This window comes from Pyricularia grisea (genome assembly GCF_004355905.1).
Source record: "Pyricularia grisea strain NI907 chromosome Unknown Pyricularia_grisea_NI907_Scaffold_2, whole genome shotgun sequence".
Lineage (NCBI taxonomy): Eukaryota > Fungi > Ascomycota > Sordariomycetes > Magnaporthales > Pyriculariaceae > Pyricularia > Pyricularia grisea.
The window spans coordinates 197,856-214,369 of NW_022156717.1; the positions used below are offsets into that span (position 1 = coordinate 197,856).

Below are 16,514 nucleotides of genomic sequence, written 5' to 3' on the forward strand. Positions count from 1 at the left end.
AATTAGAACCTCGCAATAAAATAGGTATTTTAGTAGGTTTTACACCCAATATTAAAATATATAAAATATGGGACCCAAATACAAAGAAATGTCTCTTGGCCAAAGATATTACTTTTATAATAAATAAGTTTTACTCGTATATAAACGAGATAAATAATAATAATAATAATAATAATAATAATAATAATAATAATAATAATAATAATAATAATAATAATAATAATAATAATAATAATAATTATATTGGAAAGTTTATTATTTTATATTACGTTTATTTTGGTGTAATTTTCTTCGGAATTTTACAAATGTTAATTTTAAAATATTTACGTATTTACGGGTTTACGCACGGGGGCCCGCGGGCTGCCAAAAAAACCCGCGTTTAAATTTGGGCCGGGTTGGGCCCCCCCATAAATATTACAGTTTACCCGCGGGCCCCCCGACCCACCTGTTTGGGCCGGCGCGGGCCCCCATGGGCGGGTTTTAACAGGCCTTAACCGTTATTAGTTTTAATTACCTTAACCGCTATAGTAGCGTTGGAGGAATTTGCCATTTTTTGTAATAAAGGTTCCGTAGGAGCAGCGAGTGCGGCGCCGAGAGATTTTAAAATAAGTGAATAACGCATAGTGAAAATGGGGATCGAGATATGAATTTCATAAAGATTATAATCGTTATAACTTTAGAGAACAAAAAGCGATAATTTTAACCTGATATTTGTCCAAAGTAGCTAAAAGGCAAAATTATTATATTTACAATTTCTTTGTTATTTAAACTTCAGCTAATATATTAACCCTTTCACTATTAAATTTTTAAGCAAGTTTTATTTTGGTACCTTGTTTAACCGTATTAAAAAAAGAATACAAACCCACATGTTAAATAATATATTAATTAAGTTAAAATATTTGTAATGTTTATTACTTATGCGCATTATATATAATTAAAGTTATTATTTGCATTAAAATATTAGTAAAACAGCAAAATTTTTAATTATAACGGTGTTTAAGCCTAAGGGTTATAATTTGTATTATTTATGCAATTATTAATAATAAAGGCCGCTTTACCCCAACTTTACCCATATAATTCCTATTTACTTAGTTAAATTTAAGTTAATTATATTACGAAATAATATTTAAAAGGCGCTTTTTCTGGTAAATTAAATGTTTTAAATATTTTCGCTCTCGCTTCCTTTTATACGCGTTAAAATGCGGAATAATTACGAAAGTTTTGTTTAAGTTGGGAGAAATTTACATCCTTTTAATAAGTTGTAATAAATATGTTAAGTTTTTAAAGTTTTAAATTCCTGTTTATAAAAAGTAATTTTATATTTATTACAATTTTACAAATAATAATTTTAGGTTAAAGTTTAAGTTTTTAATTAATTAAATTAATTAACCTAATTAAATTAGTTAAAATTAATCCCTTATATTCTTTAAACGTTTTATAATTTTATATTATTTGTAAATAAATTTAATTTGCATTAAAAATAACTTATTAACCCCATTCTCCCTCTTAATAATAATATTATATTTTTAGGGGTGAATTTATACTTTAAAATACAGGTTATTTAATTAAATTAACTTATTTTTAATAATACAAATATTAATTTTAATTTTAAAATATTTTACAATGAAAATAATTTGTTTTAAATATTATAAAGTCGGTGGCAATATTTAAATCGGTAATTTAAAACCTGTATATAAAAATAAAACCGCCAAACCTACTTTTAAAATAATTAATTTACCCCATTAACCGTGCCAAATTTCAAACGTGTAAAAAGTTATTAAACTCGAATTTATAAACGTGTTATAAATACTTTTATTTTAATTTAATATTCTTATTAATAAGGTTTAATATATTAAGCTTTTTTTAATATATACTTGGCCGTAAGAAGTAAATTTAAAAACACCCTTTTTTTAAATTATAATACGAATATTAAATTCTCCCCAACTTTTACAATTGTTTCTAAAATATTATTTCTAATATAATATAAAAGAATATATTTAATTATTAAAAAATAAAATAATCCTAAATAAAAAGTCCGGATTATTAAATGTAGGTATATATTATTTAAAGGCCTTTTATTATTTTAAGTAAGTAAATCCGTTGCGTATAATTAACCCTTGCCACCATTTAAAAAATTTGCAGTTTAATATATTAATTAAAGTTATAAATTAGTATTTTAGTACGGGTAACTTTTTTCACGCGTCAAATAATTTGAAGTTTAATTATTTTAACCACTTATAATTTAAAAATAGCGAAAATAAGTATATAGTTTAAATTTAGCTTTGAAAAAGTTATTTTGGGGTTTATTCGTCCCTCCTTTATTATTTAAAGCCGTTAATAATTTCATTTACCAACTTTAGTATTAATTTAATTTATTATGTAAATATAACGACGCCATCTTTAATTAAATATAATTTACGTTAAATTCTCCCACTTACGGAAAACTTTATACGGTTATTAAAGTAATATAAATTAATAATAATATATTTATATTTCTGTTAATATTCTTTTTAATTAATACTTTATATTTTCTTTATTTAATCGTTATATTACGTATTTCCTTTTACCTTTTTCCCTTTCGGCCTGGTTTTAACTTAATTTTTACCTTTATATTTAATATTTTCAATGTTTTCAAAAGCAAAATTATTATTTATATTATTATTACTAAAATTATTACCCGCCGTCTTTTGAAATTTTGGATTATATTTTTTATTTCGGTTATTTTAACTTTTCTTTCACCGGTAAATTAATTTTTACTGGTTATAACGGCGTTTATTTTAATTTTATCCCGTCGCTTAATTATTATTAAAAACGGTATATATATAATTTCGTCGATATGAAGAAAGATTCGGAAGAATAATAACTTTTTTTAATTGGAATTATACCGTAAATACGTTATTTTATTGCGCCAAGAGTTTAAAATTAAAAAAAAAATTATTTACTAATAAATATATTTATATATAAATATTAATTTCGTTCTTACGATTTTCCATGTATTAATTTTAACGGATTTTATATAATTATGGTGGAAAAAAAGGGTTAATATTTACATTATTTACGGATTAAAAATGGCCAATTTTTACACGCGGATAAAAAAAAACTTATATCGAATTTTTAATTAAACAAATATATTGGGATTTTTTTATATATATTTTAAAAACCTATTAATTTTTATTTTTAATAATATGCTAATTCTTTAATATTTTACGTTATTATAAATTATTGGTGAATAATATTGTTTAAAATGGCGAAATTGCTTTTACACGCGACGAAAATCGACAAATTATCCTTAAACCTGAACCAAAGTGACTTTTGGTTAAACCCACAGGTACAAGTAAAACCACGAATTAAACCACGGTTCAATTAGTGGAGCTCGCGTTCAGGGATGAGCCCTGAGACTAATTCAATCAGGTGTTATCCCCGCGTGTCTAATTCGCTGCGACGGCGAGATAAGAAGCCAGATTAGTCTCAGGGCTTACCCCTGAACGCGAGCTCCACAATTGAGCGTGGCTCAATCGTGGCTTTGCTTGTACCTGTGGGTCCAACCAAAGATCACTCTGGAGAACGGGCGCGATCTTTTTGGCCAATTTGATTGGCCGAAAAGCCATGTGGCTAAAAGGTACATGGAGCGCCCGGTCCACCCTGCAACGCAGGGGGGTCTAGTCTGAGCACTGAGACTAAAGCCAGATTACAGTTCCCGGGATCAGATGCCTGGATTATATCTGCACACAGCTGGCATTCATTTGGTATCCTGGGCATCTGGTTTATTAACATATTGTTTATACAAACTTTCAAGGATACAAAGAGCTTGAATCGAAAAAACTTTTGGCGTATGTAACCAAAAATAGCTGTTTAAATAGCGTCAAATATTTTCCAGAATAGTCAAGATTCTATCGTTTCTTTTCCGTCTTGGATTACTTTCCATGAGGCTGTCATTGAGTCTGATCTTTGGGGTTATTCTAATTAATGTTGACCTCTTACTGTTTGCGGTGTTCTACGTGGTTGTATTTAATTTATCAGTCATGTAAGAGTAAACTTGCTTCCAATAGAGTCAATATACTAACATAAAGGTAGGAATTCTTCTCATCCAGACATTGCCATAAAGCTTCTGACACCGACAGGGTCAAATATTCACCCTTATCGACCACTACGTCACAAGCCTCGCGAGTACCATTCTTTAGACATCTTGCGTGTCCCCGGAGCGCAACACTTTGCACCAGCCCATCCCTTTCCACCGCATTATCCATATAATTGCGCACATTGGGGCGAAGGATTGCTGGTCGTGGTCAGAGGCCGAGTCGTGGTTGCAGGAACGCCAGGGGTGGTCACCTCTGGCGGACTGCCCGATGCAGAGTTTAACTGCCACCAATTGAAGTTGAAGAGGTTGTCGGAGCCGTTGCCGGTAAAGCGAAGGAGCAGATCTTGAGTGTTCGTCGCCCCGTTCACTGGGCATGCCACGGTAGTCCAGGTTTGCCAACTGCCTGTGCCGGCTACCGTACAGCTTCCAATTAACGTGCCCGAGTTGCTACCCAGGCGAAGTTCAACCTTGCCACCGCTGTTGGCTGAGGCCACGCGTGCTCGGAAGGTTTTGGGACCCGCTCCAAAGGCAACAGCCTTGACTTTGATGTAGTCGCCGTTGTTTATGTAGACCCGACGAATATGCAATGGTTTCTGCCTCTTGGCGCACGTAGGGGTTCAATGTCCCAACTTGTGGGGGACCGGCGGTGGTCATTTGGATTGTTGGGATGGTGCCATCGGCGTTGTAGTTGAACTTCTCGACGGCGACAGAACGCTGGTAACCGCTTCCGCCGGCAAGGGCACCGTTGTGATAGAAGAAGTAAGAGGAACCCATAAAGTCGATAATCCCGGGGTGGTTGGTGAAGCTCTTGCCCTGGGAGGGCATCATGACCGGTTGCACTAGGCCCGGTCGAGTAGCGGATGTCTTTGGAGCAGCAGTTGGCGGCATAGATTATGTAGTAGGTGCTGCCACGTTTGTCAAGCCATGGCCCTTCTTCAAAGGTTGTAGGTCGTTGCGTATTGCCGGTTCGCTGGCCAAAACCAGCCGTAGAGAGAGTAACCCGGTTGATTCCTCCACTGTAGGATATTATGTCTGAGTTAAACCTGATATAGGAGAGGTTTGGGTTTCCTCAATACAGATAAGCTTGGCCGTCATCGTCGATGAATACAGTCGGATCGATTTCGTTGTTTTCCACAAGCGGCTTGCCCAGTGCATCCTTGTAAGGTCCAGTAATACTGTCTGCAACCGCAACACCAATGGCCATGGAGCCCGTGTTGCGCTGGATCGGTACGTATAGGTAAAACTGCCAGTTCTGGCTACTGCCCGAGGAGCCCAGGTGTTTGCATTGGCCCAGCTAAACGTGGCCATATCTGCTACGACTCCGTGGTCTTGCCAGTTGGCGAGGTCCTTGGATGAGTACAGACGCCTGTCGCGCATGTTGTATGTCGTTGCACCATTTTTGTCGTGGCCGGTAAAGACGTAGATGCTACCGTTGTGGACCATGGGAGCAGGATCGGTAGAGTAAAGGGTCTGGACAAAGTGGTTGTCGGCGCGGACAAATGCCAGGATGAGACCCAGCGTGGCGCCTAGTGTGGGGAAAACCTTTGGAATCTTCATGTTGTCCACGTTGAATGGACACCCCTTCATGGCTCGGCAGTACTGCCAATGCGTCGAAACGCTTGAAGACAGCATGGAGCCCCTCTCAGCGCTCCAGGACCTACCTGGGTGCTGGTCGAGCCCGGGATTTAATGAGTTTAGGTGCATTTCGGGTCAATATCATTGCGTCGATGTGTTCAATGCTGTTCTGACTAGTAGCGAAGTAATCCTTCTCCAGCGAGTGAGGGAATGAGGTGCAGTATCGGCATTTGATCACTATTTGCATTCCGACTGGCTTGACTGCTAAGGCCAGCATTCAGCTTTTACCGTCGACTGCGATATCTTGGCTACTAATGGTTGTATTCGAGAGCATCACAATGCAATCGGACAGTGCCCCTTGGTTTGCTTGCGCACGCTCAGCGATCCAAACCACAGCCATAGGAGTGAGCTTTGTGAAGGTACAGGACCTTACCGAGTGTTACACACCTTGACTGTCACATTGCCACCACGGATCTGCATTCAACTGCAAGGGGTTGAGAAGAGGCGTGAGCGATGCATAAACTTGGGCACGGTGACACAAGTGCAACAACGTTTGTCTTAATTCAGCGGTTCCATATTAGCCGGATGATTGTTGCAAGACATTCCGGAGGAAAACATTTCGTCCCAACTGAGCTCTCACAATGAGAAGCTACAGCTGCCGACTGGCCGTGCCATTCGTTTTGTCCAATGTTTCAGAAAGCAAAAGAGCACCCAACACATGGATCATAGGGTTCGGTTACTTTGCTGTCCTACCGTTATACAATGTTCGTCCGGTCTGTCATTACCGGAGCGTTTTGATGCCAAGTCTTTTGACTATTCGTCCAAATCAGCCGGTAATAGTTGGACCAAACGGAGGTACCGACGTACCTAAACATTGCTGCAGCTCTCTTATAGGCCGACGTGGGAGGTTCACAAAAAGCAATGTGCAGGGTCTCTAGAACCAATCGTACATAAAGCAGACCCTCCCGAATTTCAGCTTTGACTTTCAGGTCTATTCTTTTTTTCCCTCTCGCTTATCCTCCTTTAAAACTCGCGCTACCCCTCAAAAAAGCAACATTCGCTACCTTTTCCCGCAGCGAACACCACCAAAATGCCTCTACAATTCGGCTTTTGCGAACCCGCCGACGTGCCACGGTGCTTCGAGATCGTCTCTCGAGCCTTTGGAACCGAGCATGGCTATTTTGAAGCCGTATTCCCGGACCACACCACTCCCGAGGGCCGAAAAGCAGGTGCCGAGAGGTTAGCCGGTGCGCTCAACAAGCCTGGGGCGCGCCTGTGCAAGGTGACGGATACGGACACGGGCGAGATCCTTGGATTCGCAAAGTGGGACGTCTATGAACGGTTGCCGACCAATGTCGGGCCAAAGGATGGGCCAAAGGGCAACTATTGGAAGGACGACAAGGCCAAGGAGCTTTCTGACTATTTCTGGTGGGAGTTTACACGAAGGCGGTGGGATGCGGTGAGGGAGTCTGGAGGTGACATTGTTTGTGAGTAGGATCTGTTGGATGATTAGGTCCTGTTGATTTGCTGACATGCAGTTTGCGTTGCGTTTCCAAACAGCCCTCGACATCATGGTTGTTGATCCGGTCCACCATCGACGCGGTGTCGGAAGGATGTTGATGAAGTACGGTGTCGACGAGGCCGACAGGCTCGGAGTGGAATCGGTTGTGGAGGCATCAAGGATGGGAAGATTCTTGTATGAAAATTATGACTTTAAAATCCTCGAGGATGTCTTGATCACTGTGCCGCCTGGGCAGCAAGGAACGGAGCAGTTTTTCCACTGGATGAGGCGACCGGCGAAGGTCAAGGCGGTTGCATGAACATGGGATAAGACCTCTTTGATAGCAGTCTAGTTTCAATAGAGCTACCTTGGCTTGGTTAATACTTGCTACTATCGCTTCCAAATGCTACACCAAACCCTTTAATATTCCTAGATAGTAACTAGAATACTCTTTCATCTACCTGCCCTCACCTCACCATCTACAACCCCATAAAAGCCATATCATCGCCCCCAATAATTGGAATGTCATGACCATACTTGGGATTCCACACCCCCTTCACCTTGGCCGTCAGTTGCGCATCCCCTCCATAAAACGTAGTCGTGTACCCGCTCTCTGGCGAATTCTGTATCGTCCTGGTGGCAGAATCCGATACCCCCAATACACCTCGCCACTGCTTGAGGGCCTCCTCATAGTTGTTCCAATGAAGGGTCGTGTCGGTTCCACCGTGCATGATCATCATCCTCGGCCTCGCGCCGTTATAGCCAGGATACATGTCCTTTGCCATCTTGGTCCAGACGGCCTGAGAAGGTCGGACTTGGCCGTTGGCGCAGCTGCTGTTCCACCCGTTGACCTGGCCAGAGGCCGACATGAAACAACCGGCAGGGACTCCAGAGTGTGCAATAACGGTTTGGAATAGCTCGGGATAGGTTGCAGCCATGACGTTCTGTTTTTTGTCAGTTTGAATTTGTTTTCAGAGACATTTAAAAATAATAAAAGAGACTTACAGCCATCATGGCTCCGCTACTAGCCCCAACCAGGTGCACCTTTTTCGCATCCGCCTTGTACTGAGTAATGGCGTATTTGACCATGTTGGCGATGCTGTTTGAATCACCACCCCCATCGTGAATCAAAGTCTTGCGTGACGAAACATCAAAGCAGGTTCCTTGGTATGGCGACTCTGGATAGATGACAATGAAGCCTTTTTGATCGGCCAGACGGGCGTAAGGGGTGCTACCGTAAAAGGAATTGGCGGTGCCTTGGCAATGGTGGACAGCGACGACAATTGCCGGGTTGGTGGCCACTCGATCCGGCACATAGATAAACATCTTGACGTTGGCCGGGTTGGCTCCAAAGTTGTTGACACGCTGCAGTGAAGCGGCGCTGCCCAGGCCTGTAAGGGCCAGGAGGACGGTGGTCAATAACATGGCGGCGATGGCTTTGGCGACAATTGTTCGGTGACCAGACTAGAAGGGTTGAGGTGAAGTTGGAAGTGGAAGCTCGAAATCCAGACACGACATTCTTTATTCATCACCGACGGAATATTATGTCTGCCATTTCCGTCTCGGATCTTGTTTCCCGATCATGTATAACCAAATCGGGAGGCAAAATAGTGGATCTTGGCACCGTCATTGGCGGGAATCCGATTTGGCCATATTGACCCACGGTGCCAGGGTTCTCCTCTTCAGGATAAAAGCAGTCTAGCCTGTACATTTCTGTTCGGCCGGCAGTGGTTGACGATTCGAGTGGATAAGTTACTCGTAAATGACCTCGTTGCATGGATAGTATGAACTTTTGCCATTTTTGTCCACCATCATGACCAAAGATCAAGCCGCAATCGGCATATCCTTGACAAAATATCTGGAAAAAACGATATCATTGATTTTTATATCTTGACACCAGAAACAGGCGCCGTCCAACAAGTGTTTAAGCTCATGATATTCTAAATTATCACCCATCTTCTCCATCTTTGACCACGTTGAAAATTTAAATAAATACAAACGTATCCTCTGCCTACTTTAAAGTCTCGGCCCCAGGACTTCAGCATCTGTGAGGGTCGTGTCTAAAAAGGTCAAACCGCAAATCCAAATCATCAGGTAACTTAGGTTCTTTTCTAACAAATGAGCGACATTTTTTATATTGTACTTCAACCTCGTACTCGACGCCACGAGCTCTCAAAGTAATGATGGCGGATAGGTGTGGCAAGAGTGGCACTATTCGGTGGCTGAATATTTCGTCGCTGCCCTTCCTGTAAATAGCGACCTGACACTCTTTTTCCGTTTCATCTGCTTGGACTTGGAGAATAGCCAGGGCGGCGGAGATGAAAAGCGTTTTCTGCATTTTCTTTGTTATAATAACTATCATTCAAATTAGCTCCCATAGTCGTCAAGATTCCAAGCGGCGAGGGGAATTACCTAAGATGTCTCGAGAGCTCTGGCTGAAAAGTTAACCTATTAAAAATACCAGATCTAATCACGTCCAGGAGGGTTTCCTAGAGTTATTGAAACTGTTTTGAGGGATGAAAAAAAAAAGTTCTCCCAGCCACCGTGAAGAATACTCATACTCTATATTTAGATTCCATATTACGGCTTTAATGATTTGGACCCTTTTAGAATCTGACCTTAAAGCCGACCATATTTTCAGGGAAATGTTTAAGAGAAACTAGGTGTCTGACAAGGTTTGGGCTGCTTGATACCCCTGTTCTCTCAAAGAAAGTTTTGTTACGCAATTGTGAATAAATTCCATGCGATTAAGGTTTCGAACTAATTATCTGATGGTACCTGCTATAGTACACTTTAAACCATTATATATCTTCCATTAGAACCCGGTAGTCCTAGGCACTTTTTTACTGAATGTACAAACTCTTGTTACTCTAACGTTGAATGTTTTGTACAATCCTATGAAATGTCGATACCTTTCCTCATGGGCTAGCATAGCCAAAGAAGACCGTAATTGTGATGGTTACAGAGAGCGCAGTTTCACGAACTGACACGTTAGTGATCAAGCAAATGTTTGTATCAACAGCCCAGTCAAGGAAATTGACTTGATCTCAATACCATGGATGTTACATTAAATATTGCGGTCCTCCATTGCAGCCTTTACCTGCCAAATCCATGTGACTAGTTTCAATCTAAACGTATTATGGCAAGCCACAAGTCCGGCAAGCATTGACCCGCTATATAGCCCTACAATCTTATACACTTCCAGGAAAGAGGAAATTCAATGTCCGTTTATACACCATCTACCCTATAGATAATCCTATATTCTAGTGGCATTTCAATATCCTCTTATGCCTTTGTTGATTCACCAAGTTTTTCTTTGCTTCTGCATGAAATCTTCATCAAATGCAACTTTAGATCAAACCCTCCCACCGCGCTCGTTGACGGTAACAAGCAGCTCACCAGGGCTGAAAATTCCTAAAAAGTTCGCCTTCCTCCACCCCATGTTTGGATTTGTCAATCCCAAATCGAAATTCCATAACAGCTGTTGACCATACTGTCAGCAAAGCGGCAAACAGACTGCAAGAGTCCACATACCTGAAACATGGCCTTGTTCAACTCCATTAAAGCCAACTGCTTCCCAAGGCATTGATACTTGCCGTATCCAAAGTTCAGCTCGTGTGCCTTTTGCATCCTCGCCAGCTTGTCCGGATCCTCCTCTATAAGCCACCTCTCAGGCCTGTAGCAGGTCGCATCGTCCCCGTAAATGTCCTTGCGCATATGTAGGGCCCATGCGCAGTACGAGATGTGTGTACCCCCTGGCAGAAACACCTCCTTTCCGTCAACAACAACCGTATCTCCTCCTGGAGGTACCATCTTTGGTATTGGTAGCGCCACCGGCGGGTGGCATCGCATCCCCTCTTTGATGACCGCCTGCAGGTAGGGAAGCTGCCTAGCGTCGTGGTCGAGAATGACCTGATCCGGACGCAGTCCTAGCCTCTCGGCCGCAGCATCTACCTCGGTTTGCAGCTTTTTGTACACACGGCAATCACTCAGCAGGAAAAGCAGCACCCCTTTCAGTGCAGCAGCCGTGGTGTCACTCCCCGCCACGATCTGAAACAGGCCCTCAGTGACCATCTCCTCAAAGCTGAGCCCGTGACGGACAAACGAAGCCACCATGTCGGACTTTTCCTTAGTATCGTGCTGCAGTCGCTACTTGAGGTTCTGGCGGGCCAGTGACACGATCTTGCCGAGACCCTTGGGGTCCGACTCGTGCGGACCGAAGAGGTTGTGGAAGAGCGGGATCTGCATCAACATCCCGAATGGGGAGGCCGCCATCGCGTTCAGGTATCCGAACGCCTCCTCGGCCGCCTGCATGTAGCCGTGCATGTCCTGGTCGTTGACGAGGTCTCCAAACGCCTTGCCGAGCGACAGGGCCGAGATGACGTCCAGAGTAAAGAATGAAAACTTGTAGCCCACGTTGACGGGCTTGACGTGGGCCTCGGATGACTTGTACCGCTCCCTGAGCAGTGTCATCAGGTTCTTCACCTGCTCGTCGACTGTGCTTTCCATCAGTGGGCTCTCCTTGCCAGCGTATCCGGGAGCCAACTGCTGACGCTTCCTGGTATGAGTGGCCTCTCCTTCAGGGCCGGACGAGCTAAACACGTTGTCCATTCCCGGTCGGGGTCTCGAGCTTTTGTAGAACCATGACGTCCGGAAATATGGCGACCGCACACCGCTCATATGCATGAGGAGTTCTGGGGACGAGGTCAGAAGGTCATTTGGGCCGATGCGGACGATGGAGCCTGTGGTTGTTGTTAGCTGTCTTTGTATAATCTGTTCCACGTGTGTTCTTGGGAAATCTCACCATATTCCTCACACGCTTCTTTGTACTTGAGGTGGGATCTCCTGCTAAATAAAGCCCAGCTGTTCCAGTGGTTGAAGAAACCGACACCAACCGGGCCTTTAAAAGCCTTCAGCTTGGAGTAGCCATGTATCTTTGTAATGAGATAGAACCCGACAGCAAGCACTGCAAGCCCCCATCTGTGATCGTATATTGGAGTAAACACAACCATTTCGAGCAGCAATCCTTGAGTAAATTGTCTGCATTCACAAGGAAGCAAGGATTGGACCAGCGAAGAGAGGACCAAGTGTCGAATAAATGTACGACAGCACGATATAAATCCCGTTTGTATATGCAAAGGCAGAGGGCAACCCTATCAACCCATAATGGAGCCCTGATACCCTGCACGTAGAGTTGGCATATGCAGTAGTTGACCTATCGGATCCAGATAAATCTTGGACTGATAGCACTGCGTCTCGGATGTTACTGGCGTTGCGTTACCCCTCAAACCCTACCAGGTTATCCGAACTACGGTGGAGGTAAACATTGAAAATTGACTGGATCTGAAAGCATCAACAGAACATTGTCATACCCATGAATTGCCCTCTTGAATTTCCATTCTTGTCTATAATCCTGAACTGCTATTGCCAAAACTGAGCGAAGGGTGAATCTTGCCTGAGCGTGTGGCGCAGTCGCCAAGCCCACCTTTGGTCCCTCGGGTAAAGCTACCCCAACCAAAAACCGGGAAAGCTTGGCCCAATTTCGGCCACTCCGTCATCCAAGTTTTGTTCTTTGAAATCCTAGTTTCGGACGTTCCAAAATTGGCTAACCCAGAACTTGGCCATTATGTTAACGAAATTCCAAATTAACAGTGAGTTTTTCTTTTTTCTTTTTGTTTCTTTCTTTTTTTGAATTTATGGGGTTCAATAATAGGTTTTCGTTTTAATGGCTTAGCCACCTTTTCGGCTCAACCGTTTCGAAGTCTGTAGACTTCACCTGAAACAAGCGTCAATTGTGTCCAACTTTTAACGCACGCTAAATGTAAAGCTAAATAGTGATCGGAGGTCCACAAAGTTGATTATAAAAGGCATATTCACGCCGTACCTTTGGATTCTAATTTGTTACCTTTTTTGCATGCGCCGAACCTAAGGCATTACGGGAGGAGGGGTAATTGAAAACTTTGCCCGACGATAATTATTAACATTGGTGATATTTAAACGGCTTACGTTCCGAGCGTTTATATTTGTAAGGGCAGCTTGGATAACAAACAGCCGATTATAAAAACTTTCAAATTGGGTGTTTTAAGACTTATTTTAAGGATTTGCGGCTAAATAGCCTCGCTGCTGTTTGGGATTATAATGCTAATTTAACTATCTTCCGAAACGAAATTCCAACCAAACATTATAGCGAGCGTTAAGGACGATATACTGATAATAACCTTTGGTATTTTTGGTATTAAACCTTTATTTTTTAACAAATGGATGGAAGGAATTGCATTATTTATTTTTGTTAGAAATTGACGAGCCACCGGATTTGGTGGGTTTGTCCACATCGTCGGACAAAATGTGTTAGTAAAAAATGGCCAAAATATAAAAAAGGCGTTTTCTTTGTTTGGTTGTTTTGAATTTGCTAATTATATAATATCGGAAAAAGTTTACGCGTGTTAGCCGCGGGATGGGCATTTGGGACCGTATAACTTTGTAAATTACGTTTAGGCCTGGAGGTTTAAAAGCTAATGGCGAGTTAATTACTGTTATTTGTAAAATATTGTCCGGTATTGGTTTTAACCGCGAATAAATTATACGGACAATTTAATACGTTTTGCTGTCTATTAAAGGATTGCAAAAATTTGCGCTAAATCTGGTTTCTAGTAAAAAATTGGGTAATTATTAAATTATATTAATCGAATTTTGTTACATTTTTACTTTTCAAATATATATAATATATACGCAATTACTGCATACACCCTTACAATAAATTTTATATATAAAATATATTAAATAAAAATTTAAAAATATATTTTAACGTTAATAATTACACGAACATTGTATTTAAACTGTGTAAAGTTATTGGGCACGAACCCTGTTAAAAAACAATTAATTACGTGTTAAGATGGCCCAATTTATCCTATACCAAAGTGAAACCTGGTTAAAATAATGGATGTAAAAATTTCGTTTAACGGATTGCAATTTTTGGAATTTACGAAAATAATATGCCCTATTTCGCTAAAGCAATTAAAAATTATGGTTTTTCGTTGGGTATGTCCAAAATGCGTTCCGTGTTAACGTTTTTTTTAAATTGCGTATATTAATTTTTGGCGATTTTCCGGATATCCAGGGCCCGGAATATGGCTATTATTAATATTTGCAACCTTGTGGCGTATTTAATTAACGACGGCGGCCATATTTTTTTAACTTAAAAGGCCACGTGTAAGTATTTTGCGTTTCAATACTTTCAGAAATTAGAAAAACGTGATATAGCGACCAGGGATTTTTTCCCTTTGCACAAGTTACCTGTGTCGTGGAGCCCTAATTTACTTTATAATTAAGCCTCGCTGGCCCGAATTTGGTTAATAAAAGTTTATCAAACTTTTTATATGAAATATTTGTCGGGCGAATTATATAATTGGACACCCCAAAATAACCACATTTTTTGGAAAGGATTCCAACCCAGTTAAATACCGGAATAATACCCCAATTTATCCTTTTAAAATCTACGCACCAATATGCTACAGGTTTAGCACTAATTTAAATGTAAGCAAATAATAAAATTTGGAATTGTAATATATTTTAAACAAATTAAACCACCCCCCACCGGCCTGTTCCGGTTTTGTGTATTGCTTAGTTTTACCCCAGGTTAAAACCCATTCGAATTATTTTATCTTTCCAAACAGCTTTAAGTGCACACAAGAATACCCCTTTTGCCAAAATGGTACCACCTGACGTTGGACGTTCAAATTTGGGGTTGTTTTTGCAATATAGTTTGGGATTGCCGTTGTACCGATAGTTGAAGTTTTAAATATTGCCACGGATGGTTGTATTAAAGCCTGATTTACCATCCCTTGGGGAAAGTAAAGCGAGAAAAATGTGCAAATCGAAAATTTAATTTTCAGGCGCGTTAAGGACGAAGATTGCCGCAATGGGATATGATTATTCGGTAAAAAACCTTGGTATACCAACGGCGTTGTAAATGTTCGCTAATGTTTGCTAAACGTGAAAGTTTGCCGATTTTTTGACAAAATCCGAGGATATTAGAACTTTTCCGAAGCCTAGTGTTTTGATTTATTCCCGAGCCTGGGCCATACCACCTATAATAAACACCCATTTATTTTTATATTTTGAGGATAGCGGTAAAAAGTCCGGGGTTTTTTCCCAATATAACGTTGGGGCCAGCGGGTCGGATATAATCGGGATTTCGCCATTAGTCGAACTGCGTTGCTCACTGAAATTGAAGGTTCCAGGTGGGGGTTTGCCATAAAATGTTATTTAAAACGGATCACGCTGTGAGGATTAGGCCCCTAGACCTACCCTTAGAATCACGACTCGGCTCCACACCGAGCCAGGGATCGGACAAGGATCCACTACCTCCGGATTTAAACGCGTTTTTTGAGCGCGTCGTCGATTGTAATTTCTCTTTTCTCTTTAATTTAGAATTTTCGTCGATAACGCTTAATACACTGAGGTTCTCCAATGTATGCCTGGCCGTGATAATTTTAAGTTTTTTAAACGCCGCACAACCCGATAAAAGTTATTTATTAATTAACGTTTGTTAAAATTGGAATTGGCCTTTACCAAAATAGTTTTCTTTCACCGATTTTTAAAGTAATAAAGCAATTGGCGCAAAAAATTAAAATTAATTATTTATCGGTCCACGTTTTTCAAAGCAGAGAATCGCAGTTTTCGGAAAGCTAATAAGGCGTTTAGAAAACGACGAAGGGCCAGAAAAACACGTATCCGTAAATAAATGTTATACACCGTATATAAAATTCAAACTTCGTTGCAATTAACAAACGCAAATAATTTAATAATGGATAACGAAAGTGAAAATGGGGAGGGAAATAATACGCGATTGGCGATTAACCGGCGCTGTAATAATTGTGGCAATATAAGATATAATACACGTATTTGTGAGGAAAATGCAGAAATATTTATAGTAACGTGGTTCATTAGGACCCCGGACATATCAGGACCCCGGACATTTTTCAACCCAGTTTCATCCTTTATTTTCCACACGTGTTCTTTCCCCCAACAATAATAAAATCATCAAATTGCGAAACGCAAATTATTTTTACTTTAAATAAGTTCCGATCAAGCAAAAAAAAAAGCATACGAAAAATTGCATTAATATATAATATCCCAAAATCGACATTACACGACAAAATAAACGGCATCGCTTTTTTGGCCAATTATCGGTTAGGTAATTAAAAATTAACGGAAAAGGAAAAGGAAATAATTATCCAATATATATTGGACCTGGATTTCCGAGGGTTTCTAACCCAGATCGCTAATATGGCCGCAATGGCCGATTATCTTTTCGCCGCGCGGAACGCGCGACCGGTTGGTAAACAATGGGTTTATCGC

At 40.9% G+C, this 16,514-nt stretch overlaps 7 protein-coding genes across 7 annotated transcripts; 1 reads left to right on the forward strand and 6 right to left on the reverse strand.

Annotated features, from left to right (window-relative positions):
- Window positions 1-4,239: 4,239 nt before the first annotated feature.
- PgNI_02672 (uncharacterized protein) lies at window positions 4,240-4,903 on the reverse strand (the record flags this gene model as incomplete). The annotated part of the gene is made up of 2 exons (XM_031122733.1): window positions 4,240-4,614; window positions 4,688-4,903. 2 exons carry the CDS (start codon window positions 4,901-4,903, stop codon window positions 4,240-4,242), a joined length of 591 nt encoding a protein of 196 aa, XP_030985473.1.
- Window positions 4,904-5,147: 244 nt separating this feature from the next.
- Window positions 5,148-5,635, reverse strand: PgNI_02673 (uncharacterized protein; the record flags this gene model as incomplete). Its single annotated transcript, XM_031122734.1, has 2 exons — window positions 5,148-5,297; window positions 5,339-5,635. The coding sequence occupies 2 exons, from the start codon at window positions 5,633-5,635 to the stop codon at window positions 5,148-5,150; spliced, it is 447 nt and encodes a 148-aa protein (XP_030985474.1).
- A 1,047-nt stretch (window positions 5,636-6,682) lies between these two features.
- PgNI_02674 (uncharacterized protein) lies at window positions 6,683-7,527 on the forward strand. The gene is made up of 2 exons (XM_031122735.1): window positions 6,683-7,140; window positions 7,214-7,527. The coding sequence occupies exons 1-2, from the start codon at window positions 6,744-6,746 to the stop codon at window positions 7,471-7,473; spliced, it is 657 nt and encodes a 218-aa protein (XP_030985471.1). The 5' UTR covers window positions 6,683-6,743; the 3' UTR covers window positions 7,474-7,527.
- Window positions 7,528-7,633: 106 nt separating this feature from the next.
- PgNI_02675 (uncharacterized protein) lies at window positions 7,634-8,579 on the reverse strand (the record flags this gene model as incomplete). The annotated part of the gene is made up of 2 exons (XM_031122736.1): window positions 7,634-8,098; window positions 8,160-8,579. 2 exons carry the CDS (start codon window positions 8,577-8,579, stop codon window positions 7,634-7,636), a joined length of 885 nt encoding a protein of 294 aa, XP_030985472.1.
- Window positions 8,580-8,618: 39 nt separating this feature from the next.
- Window positions 8,619-8,865, reverse strand: PgNI_02676 (uncharacterized protein; the record flags this gene model as incomplete). Its single annotated transcript, XM_031122737.1, is given in 2 exon segments — window positions 8,619-8,673; window positions 8,687-8,865. The coding sequence occupies 2 exon segments, from the start codon at window positions 8,863-8,865 to the stop codon at window positions 8,619-8,621; spliced, it is 234 nt and encodes a 77-aa protein (XP_030985469.1).
- A 1,644-nt stretch (window positions 8,866-10,509) lies between these two features.
- On the reverse strand, window positions 10,510-11,270 carry PgNI_02677 (uncharacterized protein; the record flags this gene model as incomplete). The annotated part of the gene is made up of 2 exons (XM_031122738.1): window positions 10,510-10,635; window positions 10,689-11,270. 2 exons carry the CDS (start codon window positions 11,268-11,270, stop codon window positions 10,510-10,512), a joined length of 708 nt encoding a protein of 235 aa, XP_030985470.1.
- Window positions 11,271-11,303: 33 nt separating this feature from the next.
- On the reverse strand, window positions 11,304-12,166 carry PgNI_02678 (uncharacterized protein; the record flags this gene model as incomplete). The annotated part of the gene is made up of 2 exons (XM_031122739.1): window positions 11,304-11,896; window positions 11,959-12,166. 2 exons carry the CDS (start codon window positions 12,164-12,166, stop codon window positions 11,304-11,306), a joined length of 801 nt encoding a protein of 266 aa, XP_030985477.1.
- Window positions 12,167-16,514: the final 4,348 nt, after the last annotated feature.